Below are 17,923 nucleotides of genomic sequence, written 5' to 3'. Positions count from 1 at the left end.
AGGTCAAGAATGGAAGCCGCAAGGTCTCTTGAGGCCTAGGCTTAGAACTCCCACAACTTAACTTCCACCATATTCTCTTGGTCACAGCAAGTCACATAGTCAAGTGCAGATGCCAGGGATGGGGAAGTAGACTCCAGTTCTCCATGGTAGGAACTGCAATGTCACATCACATATAGGGATGGGACCACCTTTGCAAACAATTTATCACATTTGGGGAGGCAAGGAGGTTCTTCCTGGAGGAAGGGATATTATTTTGGGGGTTTTGAAGGCTAACTAAGAGTTTGCCAGACAGTTCCCACCCTGTAGGTGGGATTGTGATGCCATTTGGTTTGACTGGGGTGGTTAGTGGGGTGGTGGGTGCTGAGGCGGGACACCCCTACTGCTGGCCTTGACTTCCCCTCCCCCCTTTCTCCGCAGATGGCGCGGCCAATCCAGGTGAAGCCTGCGGACAGCGAAAGCCGCGGAGGTAGTTGTCATCTCTCCGTGGCTGCCAGGCTGGGGGTTGGCGGAGGAATGGGGGAAGGAGGGAGATCCCTTCTGCCTCTCCCCTTAAAAGGACGGTGGCCCAGGCCTGTGATCTGCAGCCGGCCCAAAGCATGCAGCAGTCACATGCCTGCTCACAGACCTCATGGCGGCAGGAGAGGCAGGGGTCCCTGGTGGGGGTAGGAGCAGGACAGCAAGTGGGGCTGTGTCCACAAGCCCAGCTGCCTTCCCCAGTGTTCGAAACACCCCACTCCTTTCAGAGTGCCATGGGGGGGGGTCTTCAGAGGCAGAGAGGATGGGGGCTGCTCTCAGGGGTCTCTCTGTGTGCAAATGTGTTTGTGCATTCCTGTGTGCATGTTTGTGCATGTGAGTGTGCACAGCTTGGCATTCCCGCATGCAGATATGTGGGAGTATATGCACACAGGCATTCATGTTTCTGTGGCTGGTGCACACGAGCACACATGTGCAGTGTGCTGTGGGGGCATCTTCCGGCCTGTGTGCACGTCTGTGTGCCCGGCCTGCACCTGGATGTGTATGTTCGCGCATGTGTGCTTGACTGTTGGAGGCTGGGCATGTGGGCGGATGTGTGGGCTGGGGTGGCAGGTGTCTGCGTGGGGCTGGACCTCAGTGTGGGGGTGTACCCATCGGGGGGGTGATGCTCAGGTGTTCCCAGTGGGATCCAAGGCTGGTTATTCTTGGATATCTTGGACACCTCCTCCCTCTCTCCGCTGGAGGGGAGCAGCCAGTCTTGGCTGAGGTAAGGTGTGGGCAGGGCTGTTAGGACCCCTGCGTATGTGTAGGAGCTCAGTAAAGCCCCTCTGGGCTGGGAGACACTTTCACACTGTCCACCCTGGCTGTGTGGGATAGGCAGGAGAGAGGTGTGGTCTGTGTGTCTCCATCTTTGTCTCTTTATTTCTGTCTCTCTCTCTCCATTTCCCTGGGTATCTGTTTCTCTCTCTTTTTTCTCTCCTGTCTCTCTGTCTCTCTGTCTCTCTCTTATTCTCTCACTTTTCGTCCCTCCCTGTCCCTCTCTCCCATCCATCTCTCTCTCTCACCCCCATGAGTGACAGCTGCCGGAGAGTGGTTTCCATGGTAACCCGGCTCCCCATTCCTGGGAGATGAAGCCGCCACGTCCCCCATTACCAGAGAGCAGTGCAGTCACCCGAGGGGGCAGAGCTGTGGTGCCTCACACGGGAAAGGCTGGCCCAGCCCTGGCCTCAGACCTGGGCAAGTCCCCCCAGCCCCACCAGGTGGGGGCTCCAGGCTGCCCAGGCACCTGGTCCTATGAGGACAGGTGCCCTCACGCCATTGGACAGATGTTGACTGCCTGGCCGCCCCTGTGCCCCGGCAGGGACCATCGGTGCACACCCCTGCCTGGCAGAGCCAGACAGACCCAGGGACCCAGACAGACAGGGACCCAGCCCAGCCAGGCAGTTCCTACCCCTGGGGCTATGTGTGGGCTCTCAGGGTGCACCGGAGGTCGCCTGTGCCCGGAGGTGGGAACAGAGGAGCAGGACTCAAGGGAGGGCAGGCGGGAGACGACGACCCGTGCAAGGCACGTGGGAGGGTGTAGAGGCCGGGACAGGGCCAGGGCGTGGCTGGGTCCTCCCGGGTCCAGCTGCCTCCACCTCCGTGGGGCTCGGCTGAGGTGGGTGTCCCCGCCCACAGGGGACCGTAAGCTGTTCGTGGGGATGCTGAACAAGCAGCAGTCGGAGGAGGACGTGCTGCGGCTGTTCCAGCCCTTCGGAGTCATCGACGAGTGCACCGTGCTCCGGGGACCCGATGGCAGCAGCAAAGGTGATGGTCCGGGGCGGGGACTGCGGGGGGGCGGGGACTTGGGGAGGGGAGGGGCTGTGGGCGGGGCTACTCTGGGGTGGAGTCTTGGAAAGGGGAGGGGTTGGCTCTGGGGGTGGAGCCTGTGGGGAGGGGTTGGGCCTGTGGGGCGGGGAGGGGTTGGCTCTGGGGCCAGGGCCCATGGAGAAGGGCAGGGCTGATCCAGGGGCCGAGCCTGCTGTTGGGGATGCAGGGTGCGGGGCTCGGCAAAGGGGCGGTGGCTGTGGGTGGGGCTGGACCTGTGGGGCGGGGCCAGGCCCATGGGGTGGGGCTATGGGGCGAGGGCAGTTCCAAGGAGGCGGGGCTAGCTGGGGGCAGGGCGGAGACTGGTCCCACCTGCTCCTACCTGTGTCCTCTATCTCCGTTGTGCCTACCTGTGTGCCTTGGTCTTTGATTCGTCCACCTGACTGTCCATAGAACTGCTTCCATCTGGGGCTGCCTGAGTCTATCAGTCTCTGACTATCTCTGGCCCGAGTGTCTGGATGACAGTGTCTGGGTCTCTGTGTGCCTGGTGTCTGTCTACCTGAGTCGCTACTTGCATTCATCATGTGGGACTGACTCCCTGTTCACCTGTCTCTGCCCTGTCTTACCCTCGTGAAACTCAATGTGTCCGGCGGTCTCTATGTGCCAGGCTCTTCTGTAGCACTCTCTCTGTCTGGAGCTACGACTGGCGGCCTCTGCCTGTCCACGTGTGACTGTCTGAATCTGCCTGTCTTTGGTGGTCTCTGGTTGTCAGTCCGCCTGACGCTGGCTGTGTGGTTGTCTGGCTGGGGCTGCCCTGGCCTGGCGGGTTATGATGTCCACCTGTCTGACTGTGGTCATGTGGGTCTGTCTGTCTGGGTCTGGCTGTGCCTGTACCGGACTGCCCACAGGACGGCATGTCCCATGATCTGCTGTATAAACTCTGCATATCTCACTATGACTATCTGACCTTGTGGTGTTGCGGCAGGTGGTGGTTTCTGTCCCCCTCACTTGTTCTGATGGGGAGGACTTCCTCCCTGAGGACATGGCATCACACCGTGCATCTGGCTGTGTGCTTAACACACTCTCTGATTGGCTGTGAATGGCTATCTGGCCGGCTGGCTGGGTGGCTTTCTGGTTGAATGAATGAATGGACTGGCTGGCTGGCTTTCTGGCTGAATGAATGACTGGTGGGCTGGCCATGTGAATTACCAGCATTTGTCTAACTCCATGGCTGTCTGTCTGTGTGACTGTCCGCCTGTCTGACCCTCGGTCTGTTTGGGTGTCAACTGGGTGTCTGTCTGAACAAACGGCCGGCTGTCTTTCTGTTGTCTGACCGACTCTTGGGCTGCAGGTGTCTGACACTGACTGAGCATCCAGGGCTCCCTGTCCCCTCCCCTGTGGTCCCTGCCCACCTAGTTCTGTGACCCCTTCACTCCCCACCTCTTCTCTTGGAGCAGGCTGTGCCTTCGTGAAGTTCTCATCCCACACGGAGGCGCAGGCGGCCATCCATGCGCTGCACGGCAGCCAGACCATGCCGGTGAGTAGGCGCTGCCCTCGGTCACGGTGGAGGGGCCAGGAAGGAAACAGGTCCTGTCCTTGCCATCGCCCACGCCCAATAGCCCCCACTCTTTCTCACAGAGGGGACAGGCGGAGAAGGAGGCGCAGCCCCTGACGTGGGCATCCGCGTGCGAGTGTGTGTGGATGTGTGTGAGCAGTGTGTGAGCGTGGGGAGGTACTACCAGTGTGTAAGTGTGTGTGCTGTGCGTGTGCCAGTAGGTGAGTGTTATGGGAGGGGTGTGTGCCTGTGTATATGTACCAGTGCAAGTGTGTGTGTGCAGGTGAGTGCACGTGCATTTTTATACATGTGCATGTGGTGTGTGTGTGTGTGTGAGTATGCCTGGGCAGGGGTGTGTGTATGTGTGTGCATATGTAGCCATGTGCAAGGGCACGTGTGCATGTGTGTGAATATGCATGCGTGCACGTGTGAGTGTGTCAGCATGCATGGGTGAATACGTGCATACACGTTTGTGAGTGTATGCAGGTCTGTATGGGTAGAGGTGTTGAGCTTGAGTGTGTATGTGTATATACACGAGGGACACTGGGAGGTCCAGGCAGGGGAAGTCGAGGCCTAAGCTAGGGCCAGGTGGACGGGAGGAGCGTCGGTCTGAAATGAGGCTATGAGGTGAGAGTGGATGGGTCTACTTGACCCCCTGGCTGGGTGGCGACAGTACCAGACAGGTCCCAGGCATTTGCAGCAGTGAGAGGCTGGGAGGACCAAGGAGACACAGGGCATGGCCCTGCCCCTGAGGAAGGAGGCCCTGGGGGCCATCATCACTGCACACAAATGTCTAAATATGTCACAAGAAGCCAGGGCCTGGGAGAACCACCTCTCTTAGCTGTCCTCAAAGCCTGGAGGGGAAGGATTTAGCACCACACAAGGTCAGGCTTTCTCTTGCTCAGAAATGTCCAGGGATGGGGCTGGCAGGGATCGTGGGGAGTGAGTTCTCCATCAAAGGGGGCATGTCAGTGAAGACAGGGAGGCTGCAGGGTGCATTCTGCTGGGGGCCACTCACTAGAGAGGAGCTGGTGGAACGGGCAGATGTCTCCCTTCTCTAGCCCCCAAATCAGGGTGTGAGCTGGCCTTGTGGGCGTGCAGGTGACCCCAGGTGTCTATGACACCAACAGCACAGCCTGTTGCCGACGGCCACCCATGGCTGCCTGTTGGTGCTGATGTCTGTATTTCAGCTCAGCCATGCGGTGCCTGTCCCGCAGTTGTCTTCCAGCTGTCGTCTTCCAGCTGTCGTTAGGTGTGGGGATGATAGTCACGTGGGTTTCTGTCTCTGCGCCAGTAAAGCAGGGCGTCCATTCCCGGCTGGTGGCTGCCTCTGCTCCCCACGGGGTGGGTGAGTTGCAGGTTCGTCCACCTGTGCGGGGCACAAACAGGCACAGTATAGTTGTTCCTCCCTGATGCCTGGAGCCTCACCTGTTCCCAGGTATGGCGTGACAGTTAGAGGGTCCTCCATCCATGCCCCCACTGTTCCCTCCAGCAGCTGGATTCTCCACCTGTCTTGTGAGGGTGTGGCTCATGGCTGGGGCCTGCCCCTCTGTCTGCCCCAGACACAGCCCCCTGGCCTTAAGTGCTACGCCTGTGACACTGCACCTGTACAGAAGCTGCCGGGCTGCGATTCCAATCCCCGCGCGGTTCTTGCTGTGGCCCCTAGCTCCTGTGGCTGGGAGCCCGTGGACATGGCTGGCAGACCAGGGGGCCTGAGCTGACATGATTCCAGAGACCCCAGAGTCCGGGCTACCTCCCACCTCTTTCCCTCCCCACCCGCGGCTGCCTCTGTAGGGAGCCTCCTCCAGCCTGGTGGTCAAGTTTGCTGACACGGACAAGGAGCGGACGCTCCGGCGCATGCAGCAGATGGTGGGCCAGCTGGGCATCCTGACGCCGTCCCTCACGCTGCCCTTCAGCCCCTACAGTGCCTACGCCCAGGCTGTGAGTGCCCCGCGGGTGCCTTCTGGGGTGGCCCAGTCTCTCCCTCCCCATCTACTTCCTGCTGAGAGCTTCTGCCCTTTGCCCACACTCCTGTCTCTCCCTTGGTCCCCCTGACCCAGGGTCCTCTTCTGGCCTGGCTGAACCCCAAACTCAGACCAAGCCCCTAAATCCAGGCTGAGCCCTGACCCTGGACTGACCCCTAATATTTATTAAATGAAGACCCAGCCTTGGACTGAGCCCCAGAGCCTAGCTGTGCCTCAAATCTAGAATAGGCCCAATTGTGGCTGAACCTCCAAATCCAGGCTGACCCCAAACCCAGACCCAACCTGGCCAAGCTCAACCCTGGCTGAGCCCTCATACTAGACTGAGCCTTGATCCCAGGCTGAGCCTAGATCCCAGGCTGAGCCCTGATCCCAGCCTGACTTCCCTCCTTAATTCCTGTGGGACAAAGCCTCCCTTCATGAGCCATGATCTCAGGGCAAGTGTCACCTTAGCTGTGCCCACTGACTCCCTTTCCACCCCCAGCTCATGCAACAGCAGACAACAGTCCTGTCCACCTCGGGCAGCTACCTGAGCCCTGGCGTGGCCTTCTCACCCTGCCACATCCAACAGATCGGCGCCGTCAGCCTAAATGGGCTGCCTGCCGCACCCATCGCTCCTGCCTCTGGTGAGAGTCCGCCAGGGGCTCCCGGATGGGTGGGCAGGGCCGGGCCAGAGCCACGCTGCCTGTGACCCTCTCTCACTACACAGGGCTGCACTCACCCCCGCTGCTGGGCACTGCCGCCGTGCCCGGCCTCGTGGCTCCCATCACCAATGGCTTTGCAGGGGTCGTGCCCTTCCCTGGCGGACACCCTGCTTTGGAAACCGTATATGCCAACGGCCTTGTGCCCTACCCAGGTAACTCAGGGTGGTCCCCTGGGTCCTACGAGAGTGGTAGAGGGTAGGGATGGTGTTTCTGGAACATGCATGCAGGACAGAGGGAAACTTCGGCTGAGCAAATATGAGCTGTCAGCACAGGAGTGGAGCCTGCAGCAGGGTGGCTGGACACAGAAACTGTGTATCCAGATGTTTCCATGTTCACATTCCACTTCTGTGCCTCTGGATGGGTTCTTTAAGTCCCCGAGCCTCAGTTTGCTCATCTGAGAAATAAGCAAATAACATCGTCACCTTGTGAGGTTGAACTGATCATTAAATCAGTATGTACAATGCATAGCTCATCACCTGGTGCAAAGAACGGAAGTATACATCTTAATCATTAATCATTACTATTTGGGAAGCTATCAGTACCTGTATGCATTCATTCAATACATATTACCCACACACTAATTTGGGCTGTAACTGCTCTCATGAAGTGGGGGTCCCCACACCCACGATTTTAGGGCAAACATTTTCCAACACATTACTTATTTATGCAAAGTAAGTCATATGTATTTCCACCACGGAGGAGAATTTGTTTTTAACTTTTCTTTTCAAATGATTGGAGGCTCACAAGGAATTACAAAGTGAGTCCAGAACAGTCCCGTGTACCCTTCTCCATTCAGCTTCCCTGGGCTGCCAACAGCTTCCCTGACCCTGGCACGGTGTCAAAACCAGGAAAGCGACATTGGTGCAGTACAGTTAACTCAGTCCAGGCCTTATTTGGATCTCACCAAATACACGTGTGTATGTAGATGTGTTTCTCTGCCATTTTGTCACCGATATAGATTCGTGTGACCACCACAGCCAAGATACAGAGCTGCCCCATCTGCACAAAGTAACCCTTCCTGCCTTCCCTGTACTCACAGCCACCACCGCAAATCCCTGTCCTCCACAGCCGAGATCTCTGCATTCGAGCAGAATTTTGGGGGCTGAAGTTTTCCATCAGCTTTGGTGGCCTGGACAACCTCTTCTGTCCCCTTACTTCTTCCTCTAGTGGCAGCTGGAAGGTCACAGCTCGATGGGGGATCCACAGGGTGTCAGATGAGCAAACTGACATGATAAGGGAGACAGGGCAGGGGGTAGGGGTGGTGATTCCGGTAGAGGCTGAAGACCTGGTGAACCCAGAGAATGAAGGGAGGAGGGAGGGTTCCCTGGGAGGTGAAGGGGTCAGGACAGGGAGAGATTTCCTATCTGAGTTCCCCTGTGTCAGTGGCTTCACCTCTCTCGGCCTCAGTTTCCCTGCCTGTAAAATGGGGGCCATACCTATAAAAAAAAGGTTTAGCACAGAGGTGAAGCTGGAGTGGGTGTTTTTGCTCCCCTCCCGGATCGGGGTGCATGGAGGACTTCTGCTGCCCCCGCCCCACTCAGCCCCTCCATCTGCCCCGCAGCTCAGAGCCCCACTGTGGCTGAGACACTCCATCCTGCCTTCTCCGGAGTCCAGCAGTACACAGGTAGGGAGGCGGCTCCGCCGTCCCTCACTCGTCCCGGCCCGCCAGGCCCCGCCCACCGCGCCTTCCTTCCTTGATGGCCCCGCCCCTTCTGAGCTCAGCCCCGCCCACCGTATCTTCCTTCCTTGCCTGGCCACGCCTCCTACCTCTGACCCGCCCCTCAGGGCCCCACCCCCGGCCCCTTGTGCTGTGTTCAACCCCTGGCCCTGTTCCTAGCTCCGCCCTGCCACCAGCACCTTCCCTAAGGCCTGCCCTTGACCCTGACCCCACCCTCTCATGCTCTCTGCTGGGGGCGGTCCCCTTTCCCCACTCCTCTGGCCCCGCCCAGTCCCAGCTCTTGGCCTCACCTTCCTCCCTCCATCCTTCAGCATCTGGCCCTACCCCTCACGTCCGGCCTTAACCTGACCACATCTCTGCCACCGCCCCGCCCCCACCCAGGCCCTCCTTCCTAGGGCCTGGCTGTGGCCCTGCCCCTCCGCTGTGGCTCTGCCCCTCAGCTCATGGTCTCGTCCTGCAGCTCCGCCCCTCAAGCCATGGCCACCCCCACTGCTAACTTTCACGCGGTTCTGGACCCACCCTCTGCTGTGGCCCCGCCCCTGTTCTGCATCCCCGCCCCTCAAGTCCTGGCCACCCCCCACTCCGCTCCTCCCTGCGGCCCTGGCCCCTCCCTCCACCGTGGCCCCGCCCCACTCCGCTCTTCCCCCCGCCCTTGGCCGCGCCCTCTTCTGTGGCCCCACCCCTCGATCCTTGGCCCCGCCCCCTCCTCCTCCCTGCGGCCTTGGCCCGCCCTACCCGGCCGCGCCTGCGCCCGCGCCCACCTGGCCTCACGCCGCCTCCGCGCTGTCTCGCTCGGTCTCCGCAGCCATGTACCCCACTGCGGCCATCACGCCCATCGCGCACAGCGTCCCCCAGCCGCCGCCCCTCCTCCAGCAGCAGCAGCGAGAAGGTGAGGCGGCCGCGACCTCCCCCGGGCTCCCCTGCACCCGCAGGCCCGGGCTGGCCGGGGCTCTCGACCTGCAGGGCTGAGCGCGTGGCTGGGGAGCCGGCGGGCCTGGGTTCGAGTCCCGGCGCAGCCCCTCCCTCCCGGGTGTTCTCGGGCAGCCCAGTCTCCTCTCTGGGCCTCAGTTTCCTCCATCCCGTGGGAGCCGTGCCCTGCCCGACCCTGTGGGAATAGCGGTGGCCTCCTACAGGCCCCCCAGGGCCGAGTGACTCTGGAGTTTTGAGGTTGAGGAATTCCAGGTAAACTGACGCCTCCCCAGTGAGACCAAGGCTGTCGAGGGAGGGGGTAGGGGCTAGATTCTGGAGTCTGAAAACCGGATCCAAATGCACCCGGTTCTGACACGACATCATAAGGCACCTAACTGCCCCTGCCTCAGTTTCCTCATCTGCAACGCAGGTGCCCATTTGTGCCAGGAGGTGTCACTGCAAGTGAGCAATGGCTGGTTCCTGACGTGTAGTAGGTGCTCGGCATCCGGGGGTCCCTTCCTCTCTTTGATCCGTCTAGTGGGGGAGGAGATGGGGGGGTCTGGGGACCAGCCAGAAAATTCCCCAGACCATGCCACGGCAAGGCACGCTTGGTTTGCGGCCTCGCTGGTGGACTGAGTTCTGTGAAGCTCTGCCCTATTTCTCCCATGTGGATTATTAGGGGTGGGGGGAGTGTGTGGACACTGCCAGGGTGCAGGAGCTGACTTTAAAAACGAGCCCTAGGCTGAGGGTCCCCGGAGGTGCCACCAGCCACTTTCCTATTAGTGCTGGCGTGCCCCTCGGAGGCTCTGTGGTTAAAGCCACCACTATCAGCAACACATGTGTTCAGATAAGATGGGAAATTCCAGCTGCTCCAGATGTGTCAGGCATTTCTCACGACCACCACTGCACCCCATGGACCCCCTTACTGCAGGGTGTCAGCAGCAGAGGCTTCAGGGAGGGTTCAAGCCGCCTAAAGTCACCGCTTTATTGGATGACCTAGACCTGGGTCCCCTCCTTGTAACCCCTTCTCCAGCTCCACCCTCAATCCGGGCTGAGGGGCTAAAAGCTGGTTCAAGTACAGTCAGTGCTGCTAAAACACTACACGTGTGTTCCCCGCAAATTACCACTGTGTGCACACCTCGAAATCCAAACTGCAGACTTGTGGGGGAAATAGAGTCAAGGGCAGGAACCTAGTAGAAATGGTAGCACAGCTTTATGCACATTACATAGTTAAGAAGTACGTGAATATTACAGTAAATACGGTGCTTTATCTTGGAAAAGACCTGGAGTTTGCACGTGGAAATGGCCACTAAGGGGTTGCCACGTGTGAGCCACTGTGCAGTGGTGGCAGGAGTGCGTGGTCTGAAATCACATGGGGAGTCGTGACCCCAGCAGGGGAAGCGGACAGCTCATAACACACTGGGGTAGAAGTTCCAGGAGTGTGTGTGCATGCAATTTGTGTCTTCCGGCGAGGTTCAGTTCAGCGGATGTGATTTTCTGCCTCCACTGAGCGTTTTGGTGGGTGGGAGTGGGGATGGAAACGGTGCAGAAGCAAATGCGGAGTTTGGGTTCTGCTCAAAATATGTTCAAAATTGGTATAAACTTGCTTTTAAAAAACAAGCGTTATAGGGGAGCCCCAGCCCTAATTAGGAAGGTAAGGGTAAGGTGTGAGTCGGAATCGTGGCTTTTGTATTTTCTTGGGTGGGGGATATGCATGGCCGAGGAAAGGGGATTACCCTTGTTTGGGGCAGACATGGGACAAAGTCATGTTTAAATTTGGGATAAGCAATAAATTTGGGGGAACTGTTTATGGCTTTGGATAATCAAGGTTTTAAAACGCTATAACTATTTATAGTTTTTATATTAGCCATGCGTCAGGGCTTATTTGGGGGAGGGGACAGTTTAGAGGATTATCTATCCCTTTTTAAAAAAAATTATTTCTGGTGGGATATTATGTCGTTGTTTAATTATCTGTGGTTTTTAGGATATCTGGGCTTTGGGATTGGAGAATTATCTTTTAATTTTACGTGATTTTATTTTTGCATCATCTGAGTTTTGAGAATGATCCGGGGTTTGGGGGATTATCCCTATCTGCGATTTGGGATGGGAGAACTATTATTTCTTTTTTAAATTTTAGCCTATGGTCATTGGGCTTTTTTAAAATGACGGTTTTATTTTAGAACAGTTTGAGACTTACGGAATGATTGCAGAGATACTACCAAGTTTCTGTGTTCCCCACTCCCCTGACTTTTGTCGGTGATCCGAAGTGTGAGGTTTAGGGGTGGATTTTCCAGGGGGGGCTTGGATTGTCTGGGGTCTGGGATTGGGGATTTAGCTGGGTTGTGGGTGGGCGGATGGGATAATCTGATTTTGGTCAATGATCTGTAGTCTGAGGATTACGAGGGGTTTGTTGCTCCCAAGTGTGGGACTGTTATCATGCAGTCCAGGGATGGGTGCACCTGCCTCCCCTCCCCCACCCATGTCCATGCCCCTTCTTTCTGGGTGTCTCGGGGCACCCCTCTCCCCTGACAGCTGGAGAAGACAGATGTGGGCTCCAGACCCGCGCCCCTCCCCCGGGGGGGTCCGCCTCCTCTCCTTGGGGGCTTTATGTCTTTCTCTCCCCCACCTGCAGGTCCCGAAGGCTGTAACCTGTTTATCTACCACCTCCCCCAGGAGTTTGGAGACACGGAGCTGACGCAGATGTTCCTGCCCTTCGGCAATATCATCTCCTCCAAGGTGTTTATGGATCGAGCTACCAACCAGAGCAAGTGTTTCGGTGAGTAGTGGCGGAGGACCCCTGCCTGCCCCGACACCCCTCCCTGTCGCCGGGCACCCCTCCCTGTCCCACCTCCTGTACCCTGGAACAGGAGATGGAAGGGTTTGGTCAGCCACAGGGCAAAATAATCACAGTCACAAACAGAATGAGCACTTATTAAGCACCTGCTGTGTACCAGGCTTTGCGTGGGGCACACAACAGTGAAGGAAGCTGACAAAAATCCTTCAAGGAGCTCACCGTCTTTTTTGCTGTCGGGTTGAACATTCTCCAATGATGGAAATGTTCTACCTCTGCACTGTCTGGTACGAGAGCCACCAGCCCCATGTGACTCTCCTGAGCACTTAAAATGTGGTCTGTACGACCAAAGAATGGAATTATATGTTTTTATCTCATGTGAATGAAGTTAGGGTTAGGGTTAGGGTGAGGGTTAAATGTAAACAACCGCGTGCAGCTGTGGCTAGTGAATTGGAAAGCAGAGATCTGGGCGGAGGGGATGGAAGTAAACAAACATAGGGTGTCACTCAGGTAGTTATAAATAATATGGGGAAAAATGAAACTGCTAGGAAAATAAACACTGTTGAGGTTGAAGTGGGGATGTGACCCATCATGGTGAGGAGGAGGTGATGTTTGAACAGAGACCTGGATGGGGAGAAGCCAGCCGTGGGAAATCTGAGGGCAGGTGTTCCAGGCAGAGGGCCCAGCTGTGCAAAGGCCCTGGGGCAGGATCGTGCCTGGCGTGTTGGAGGCACAGCGAGGAGGCCCGTGTGGCAGGAGCAGAGTGAGGAGGGGGAGACAGGAAGGAGGGGGCAGGGTAGGTTGTGCAGGACCTGGCGAGCCATGAGGAGGACTTCCTTGTCCCCAGAGACTCAGAAAATTAAGGTTCAGAGAGGGGCTGCAACTTGTTCAAAGTCACACAGCAGGAAAGAGGGAAAAGCTGGATTAGAGCCAGTCTCTTTGACCCCCAGACAGGACTCTTAACTGCACACTATCCTATTTGAAGGGTCAGCCCTTGAGTATTTATTAAGTGCCTCCTGTATGTATTCAGTATTTCACCATAAAAGGAGACAATTGTCCCCATTTACTGAGGGAGGAAAAAGAGGAAAACAGAATGGTCTGGGGGCGTGCTTGAGGTCACACAGCAAGTGAGGGACCCACCCCCCCCAAGCCCAGGCCCAGTCCTCTGTTCCCAGTTTCAGGAAGAAGGAGGAGATTTGTGGAGGAAAGACCCGCCCCCCCGCGCTTGCTTTCAACAGTGTGATTTCGAGGGGGTCGGATGCTTTCTCTGAGCTCCTGACCTATGTAATGGCTAGGGGGATGAAGGCTGGGCATGGTGGCTCATGCCTGTAATCCCAGCACTTTGGGAGGCCGAGGTGGGAGAATCACTTGAGGCCAGGAGTTGGAGGCTGCAGTGAGCTACGATGACGCCACTGCACTCTACCCAGGGCGACAGAGAGAGAAACTCCATCTCAAAAGAAAAAAATAAATAAGTATGAAAACATCAAACCCTTGCCCCCAGCTCCAAATCTGCCCATGGCTCCCTCGGGCCCCGGCGGGGGCAGCAGCACCCACTTCCCACTGTCTGTCTGCCCCAGCTCCCATCAGAGCCTGTCACAAAGTCCCGGTCCTGCCTCCCAGAGCTTGCACCAGCTGCCCCCTCACCCTTGAGGGCCCTGGAGCTCCTGGCACCTCCAGGTCCCCCAGGAAGCCAGTGATGACCACAAGGTTGGGGGGCGGGGAGGCAGGGCTGGGGCACCTGGAGGGGCAGAAGGGAGGAATTTGGATGGGTGGGAGCTTAAGGATCTTCAGGAAGGAGGGCCGGGATGTTTCTGATGGCCTCGGGACAGGGACTGGTGCAGAAAGACTAGACAGAAATGAGAAAAAAGACAGAGAAAGAGAGAGAAGAGACTCGAAGATAGGCAGATACACACAAAGAGGGAAAAAGAAACAGAAACAAGGACACGCCCAGCGTCAGATGGAGAGATGAGATTCCTGGTGGACAGAGGTCTCAGAGGAGGCAGAATGTTGGGGTGCAGGGCTTGCAGGGAGGCAGGCATGCTAGGGGAGGAAGGGATGGGAAGTCTCAGCAGAGCTGACCCCAAGGTAAGGAGTGAGCACCCTGTCCCCAGAGGTATACAAGTCCAGGGGTATCAGAACAAAGCCAGGGCTGCTCCATGTCCTCTGACAAGCCCCCACCTGTGCACACACACACACACACCCTCACCCATGACCGTGTAAGGCGAGTGGAGGACGCCCCCGCGGTGCCCAGCATCGAGGTCCAACCCGGTCTCCACAGGCTTCGTGAGCTTTGACAACCCGGCCAGCGCCCAGACAGCCATCCAGGCCATGAACGGCTTCCAGATCGGCATGAAGAGGCTCAAAGTGCAGCTCAAGCGGCCCAAGGATCCGGGACACCCCTACTAACCGTGCCCACAGCCACCCCGAAGCTGTGGGCTTGGCCCAGGTGAGCCGCCAGGCGGCCCCACCCCTGCCTAGCCCTGCTTTCGCCCGTGATCCCTCCCCTTCATTCTCTGAACCCTCCCCAGGTGGGGCGATGCTGCAGGAGGCTCTGAGAAGCCCCAGGCTGGGTTGGTGGGGACAGAGATGGACGAAGATACCCCCATCCCCCATGGTCGGGTCTGGAACGGAGGGTGGGAGTCGGGTGGGGAGTGGGGAGCCAGGGCCGGAATCCTTCCTGGAGAAGCCTTTGCAGGATGAATAGGAGTTCACCTGAGAGACCAGGTTTGGTCTGGGGCAGGAGGGTGTTGTTGGGGAGGGGCTTCTTTTCCATCCCATGAATCTGTTCTCCCTGCAGAAAAGCCTCAAACCAGAGGACAATGTTAAATGCCCACCCCAGGCCCCGGGCCCTAAGGTTGGACCCCAAAATGTCCATCTCGGCTTGGAACTCTGGCTGGGGAGTTGGGATGTGGGGACAGTGCCCGGGGCCTGGTCCAGTCAGCCCTGACGAGGTCCCTTCTCCCCCTCTGCCCCACTGGGCCCCCCATGGGGCCGAGAAGCTGGGCCCACCGCTGGGTTGATGGGAAGTGGAATGTGTACCCTGCTGACTGTCATGCAAACAAAACCGCACACAAAACAAACCCAAGAGCCGCCCCCACCCCAAGAGTATATTTGGCCATCAGGGCAAACAGCTTCCCCCACGACTGCTTTGAGGGGATGAACAGTGCACCTTATGGGGCCTTCATGGAAACTTATAACCCACCCCAAACCTCGACGACCCTCTGCTGTAAAATGGGCTCGTGAAAGTCCTCTCCCCAGAGGCCACACCCCAGGGATGGGGGTGTTTTCACAGTTGAGCTCAGAACCCACCCCCTAAAGAGCTCTGGATAATTTGTTTTGATTTTTTTTTTCTTTTCTTAAAAATCACCATCGCCGCCGCCCTCCAAGAGCCTCACCTCAGGTCGGGGTCTGGCACAAGTAGGTGCTCAGTTAGAGGCTGTGGGTCCCTCTCACGCCCCGCCCCCGGTCGGCGGCACACAGATCTGCGTGTGTTTAGCGACACGGAAGGCGCCTGTGGAAACCGCCAGCCTGAAGCAGAACCCGAGGCCGCTGCCTGCGACCCATTCATTCCCTGTTAACTCTCGGCCTGCGCATCCTTACTGAGCACCTACTATGTGCTGGGCACTGTTGCCGGCACTTGGGGACCCAGCTGTGACTGAATGGAAATGGCGTGGGGGTAGGGGGAGAGACAGAAACTTAGCTTAAATATTTGTCCCCAAATGCTGAGGACACAGGCTCAGCGGCGACATCGTTAAGTCCCTTCAAAGCCTCTGTTGTTGGCCTCTGAACCCCGGGATTCTTGCTCTCTGGAAAAGATGGGGGCCTTTGGGGTGCCGGAGCCCAGCCTGGCTGGGGCGAGGGGGGCGGGAGGAGGGCGGGGAGGTGGTGTCCTCCGCTGTGTGCCCTGCCACAGTCGTTCCCTAACGCCCATCCCCTTCTCCCCCAGGTGAGGGACCTTCCCATCCCAGGAGGGTCTCCCGCTTCCAACCGATCCAGGACTTTTCCATAAATTACAACCGTGCTTTGGACACCAGCCCTCCCCTCCCTCCTACCCTTGTGCCACCCGCCCTTCCAAAATGTGAAATGCCACCCACCCCAAAGGCCACCGCGAGGAGGGAGGGGGCTCCTGAGTTGGGGGCAGAGGGGCTCACACCCCACCCCATGTGCTCTTTTGGGACATCTCGTTCCTGCCCGCCCCCAATGCGGTGGCTTCCCCAAACTGAATGGCAACTTTTCCTATATATATATGCGTATATATATAGAGCTAGAGACAGTATATATATTTTTTGAGTATGGAAATCATGGGACCAAACTTTGCCAACTTCCTCCCATCCGAGAGAGGGTGACCCTGGGCTGGTCGCTGGGCAGGGACGTAGGAAGGGCTGAGGCTGGTACCCGCCGACCTCCCCGCTGGTACATCAGACCAGGAATTCGCCAACACGATATACCTCCAGGACTCTGGGCCCCCCACCACCACCGATTCCTGAGGGGCTTTGGGCTCAGCCGGTTTGAGTGTCCCTGGTCCCAGCTGCAGCTTCTGGAAACCACTCCCTTGTCCCCAGGGCTTCCCTGGATGTAGGCACAAAAGAGACCCTCTGGCTTCCCCAAGCCCTCTCTGTTCCCCACCCCTCCTCAGTCATAGCCTTACTCATGTGACCAATAGCCCTTAGCTTTCCGTCAGGGGCAGACAGGGTCGGGGGGAGCCCCCCACCTCTCTGCGCCCCCTCCCAAGGGCAGGCAGCCATCGTCCCTGCCTTCAAATCACCAGCCTCGAATTTAAGGTCTTGTGACCAAGATTGCCAAGCCGTTGGACAAGCCTGACCTGGACTGGCCGAGCACCCCTTTATCGGAGACAGGAACTCGATAGCGACCTTCATACCTCTGCAGAGATTGTTTTTTCTTTTGGTCTTTCTGAGCAGGTACAAAGAAGAAAAGAGAAGAAAAAAAATAGGGGAAAAAAAAATCAAACCACAGTGGATTGTTGTTTCCTAGTCGGGAGTGGGTGGGGGGGGGGGGATTTTTGTGGGGTGCCTCTGTAAAGTGACCCAATCCACGACGCACCCACGTCGAAGCACAGAGTCGGATTCGTGCAGATGTCCGGTGGGGCCTCCTGCCCAGGGAGGCCCTGGATAACTTAATAAGCTCAAAAAAAAAAAAAAAAAAAAAAGTCTTTTAAAAAGAAAAAAAAAAAAAGCCTTCCCTTTTGTTTCTACCAAAATGTGTTGACTGACCCAGAAAAACTAAAAAACAAAGAAAAAAGGAAAAAAAGAAAAACACAGCAAAAAACCCCCCAAAAAACCAAAAACAAAAAAAAAAAAAAAAGGAAAAGGAAAAAAAAAATCTTCCGACCAATTGTTTTGAGATTCCAGAGTTTGATAATTGTTCCAAGACACTTCGATCGCGTGCCTGTGTCCCTTGCGTCTACGTGTGCAAGTGTGTGCCAAGGGCCCTCGCGAGGGTCGCCCCCGTGTCCCCGAGGGCCCGCGTGGGAGTGCGTGGCCGTGTGCAGTTGCGCGTGTGCCCGTGGTCCATGTTTACCGGCTGTAAATACCATTTTTATACTTCACCTCGAAGACCTGCGTGATTTGTATGATGTACTTTATTTCTGCTACGAGTAATTTCTTGAAGTTTCCACTTGCAAACTGACTTTTCGGATAACCCCCCCCCCCCACGCACACACACACACACACACACACACACACACACACACACACACACAGAAAAGAAAGAAAAGCAAAGAACTTGGAACTTTGAGTTGACTTGGTTTGAGTTTTGTGTCCAAGAAGATTTCCTGCGGCTGGAAAGGTTCCTTGTCACTGTTGAGTGTTTTCAGGTGAGAAGCAGCGTCGTCTTAACGTCCAAAACGCCTCTCTTTGGTCTGAAAAAAAAAAAAAAAAACTAAAAATTTATTTAATAAAAGTTTTACTTGCTAAAAGGCTGACTCTTCCCTTACCTCCTTCACTAGTTGATAAAGAACAAGTGTATCAGGCACCAGGGCTGGAGAGGAATTCAGATTTAGGGTTA

The 17,923-nt window shown here is 56.9% G+C and overlaps 1 protein-coding gene across 11 annotated transcripts in view; it reads left to right on the top strand.

Moving 5' to 3' along the window:
* The window catches only part of CELF5 (CUGBP Elav-like family member 5), a 44,132-nt gene extending 26,526 nt beyond the window's left edge, over window positions 1-17,606 (top strand). Inside the window, exons 3-15 of one of the 11 annotated variants that reach the window (XM_045544491.1) lie at window positions 418-472; window positions 596-604; window positions 1,773-1,787; window positions 2,152-2,280; window positions 3,738-3,817; window positions 5,630-5,776; window positions 6,302-6,443; window positions 6,527-6,673; window positions 8,083-8,145; window positions 8,595-8,600; window positions 9,005-9,088; window positions 11,741-11,824; window positions 14,178-15,708. In XM_045544491.1, coding sequence (XP_045400447.1) covers window positions 418-472; window positions 596-604; window positions 1,773-1,787; window positions 2,152-2,280; window positions 3,738-3,817; window positions 5,630-5,776; window positions 6,302-6,443; window positions 6,527-6,673; window positions 8,083-8,145; window positions 8,595-8,600; window positions 9,005-9,088; window positions 11,741-11,824; window positions 14,178-14,305 — 1,089 coding nt within the window. In that variant the 3' untranslated portion in view covers window positions 14,306-15,708. Of the gene's footprint in view, window positions 1-417; window positions 473-595; window positions 605-1,772; window positions 1,788-2,151; window positions 2,281-3,737; window positions 3,818-5,629; window positions 5,777-6,301; window positions 6,444-6,526; window positions 6,674-8,082; window positions 8,146-8,594; window positions 8,601-9,004; window positions 9,089-11,740; window positions 11,885-14,177; window positions 15,709-15,845 lie in introns of those variants that run through there. The other 10 variants (XM_045544475.1, XM_045544537.1, XM_045544451.1 and 7 more) reach the window with 10 other exon arrangements.
* The last annotated feature ends 317 nt before the right edge of the window (window positions 17,607-17,923 follow it).

The sequence above is a fragment of the Lemur catta genome, chromosome 1 (genome assembly GCF_020740605.2).
Source record: "Lemur catta isolate mLemCat1 chromosome 1, mLemCat1.pri, whole genome shotgun sequence".
NCBI classification, from domain to species: Eukaryota; Metazoa; Chordata; class Mammalia; order Primates; family Lemuridae; genus Lemur; species Lemur catta.
The sequence above is the reverse complement of the archived record's forward strand: the minus strand, read 5'-3'. Positions and strand labels throughout refer to the sequence as shown.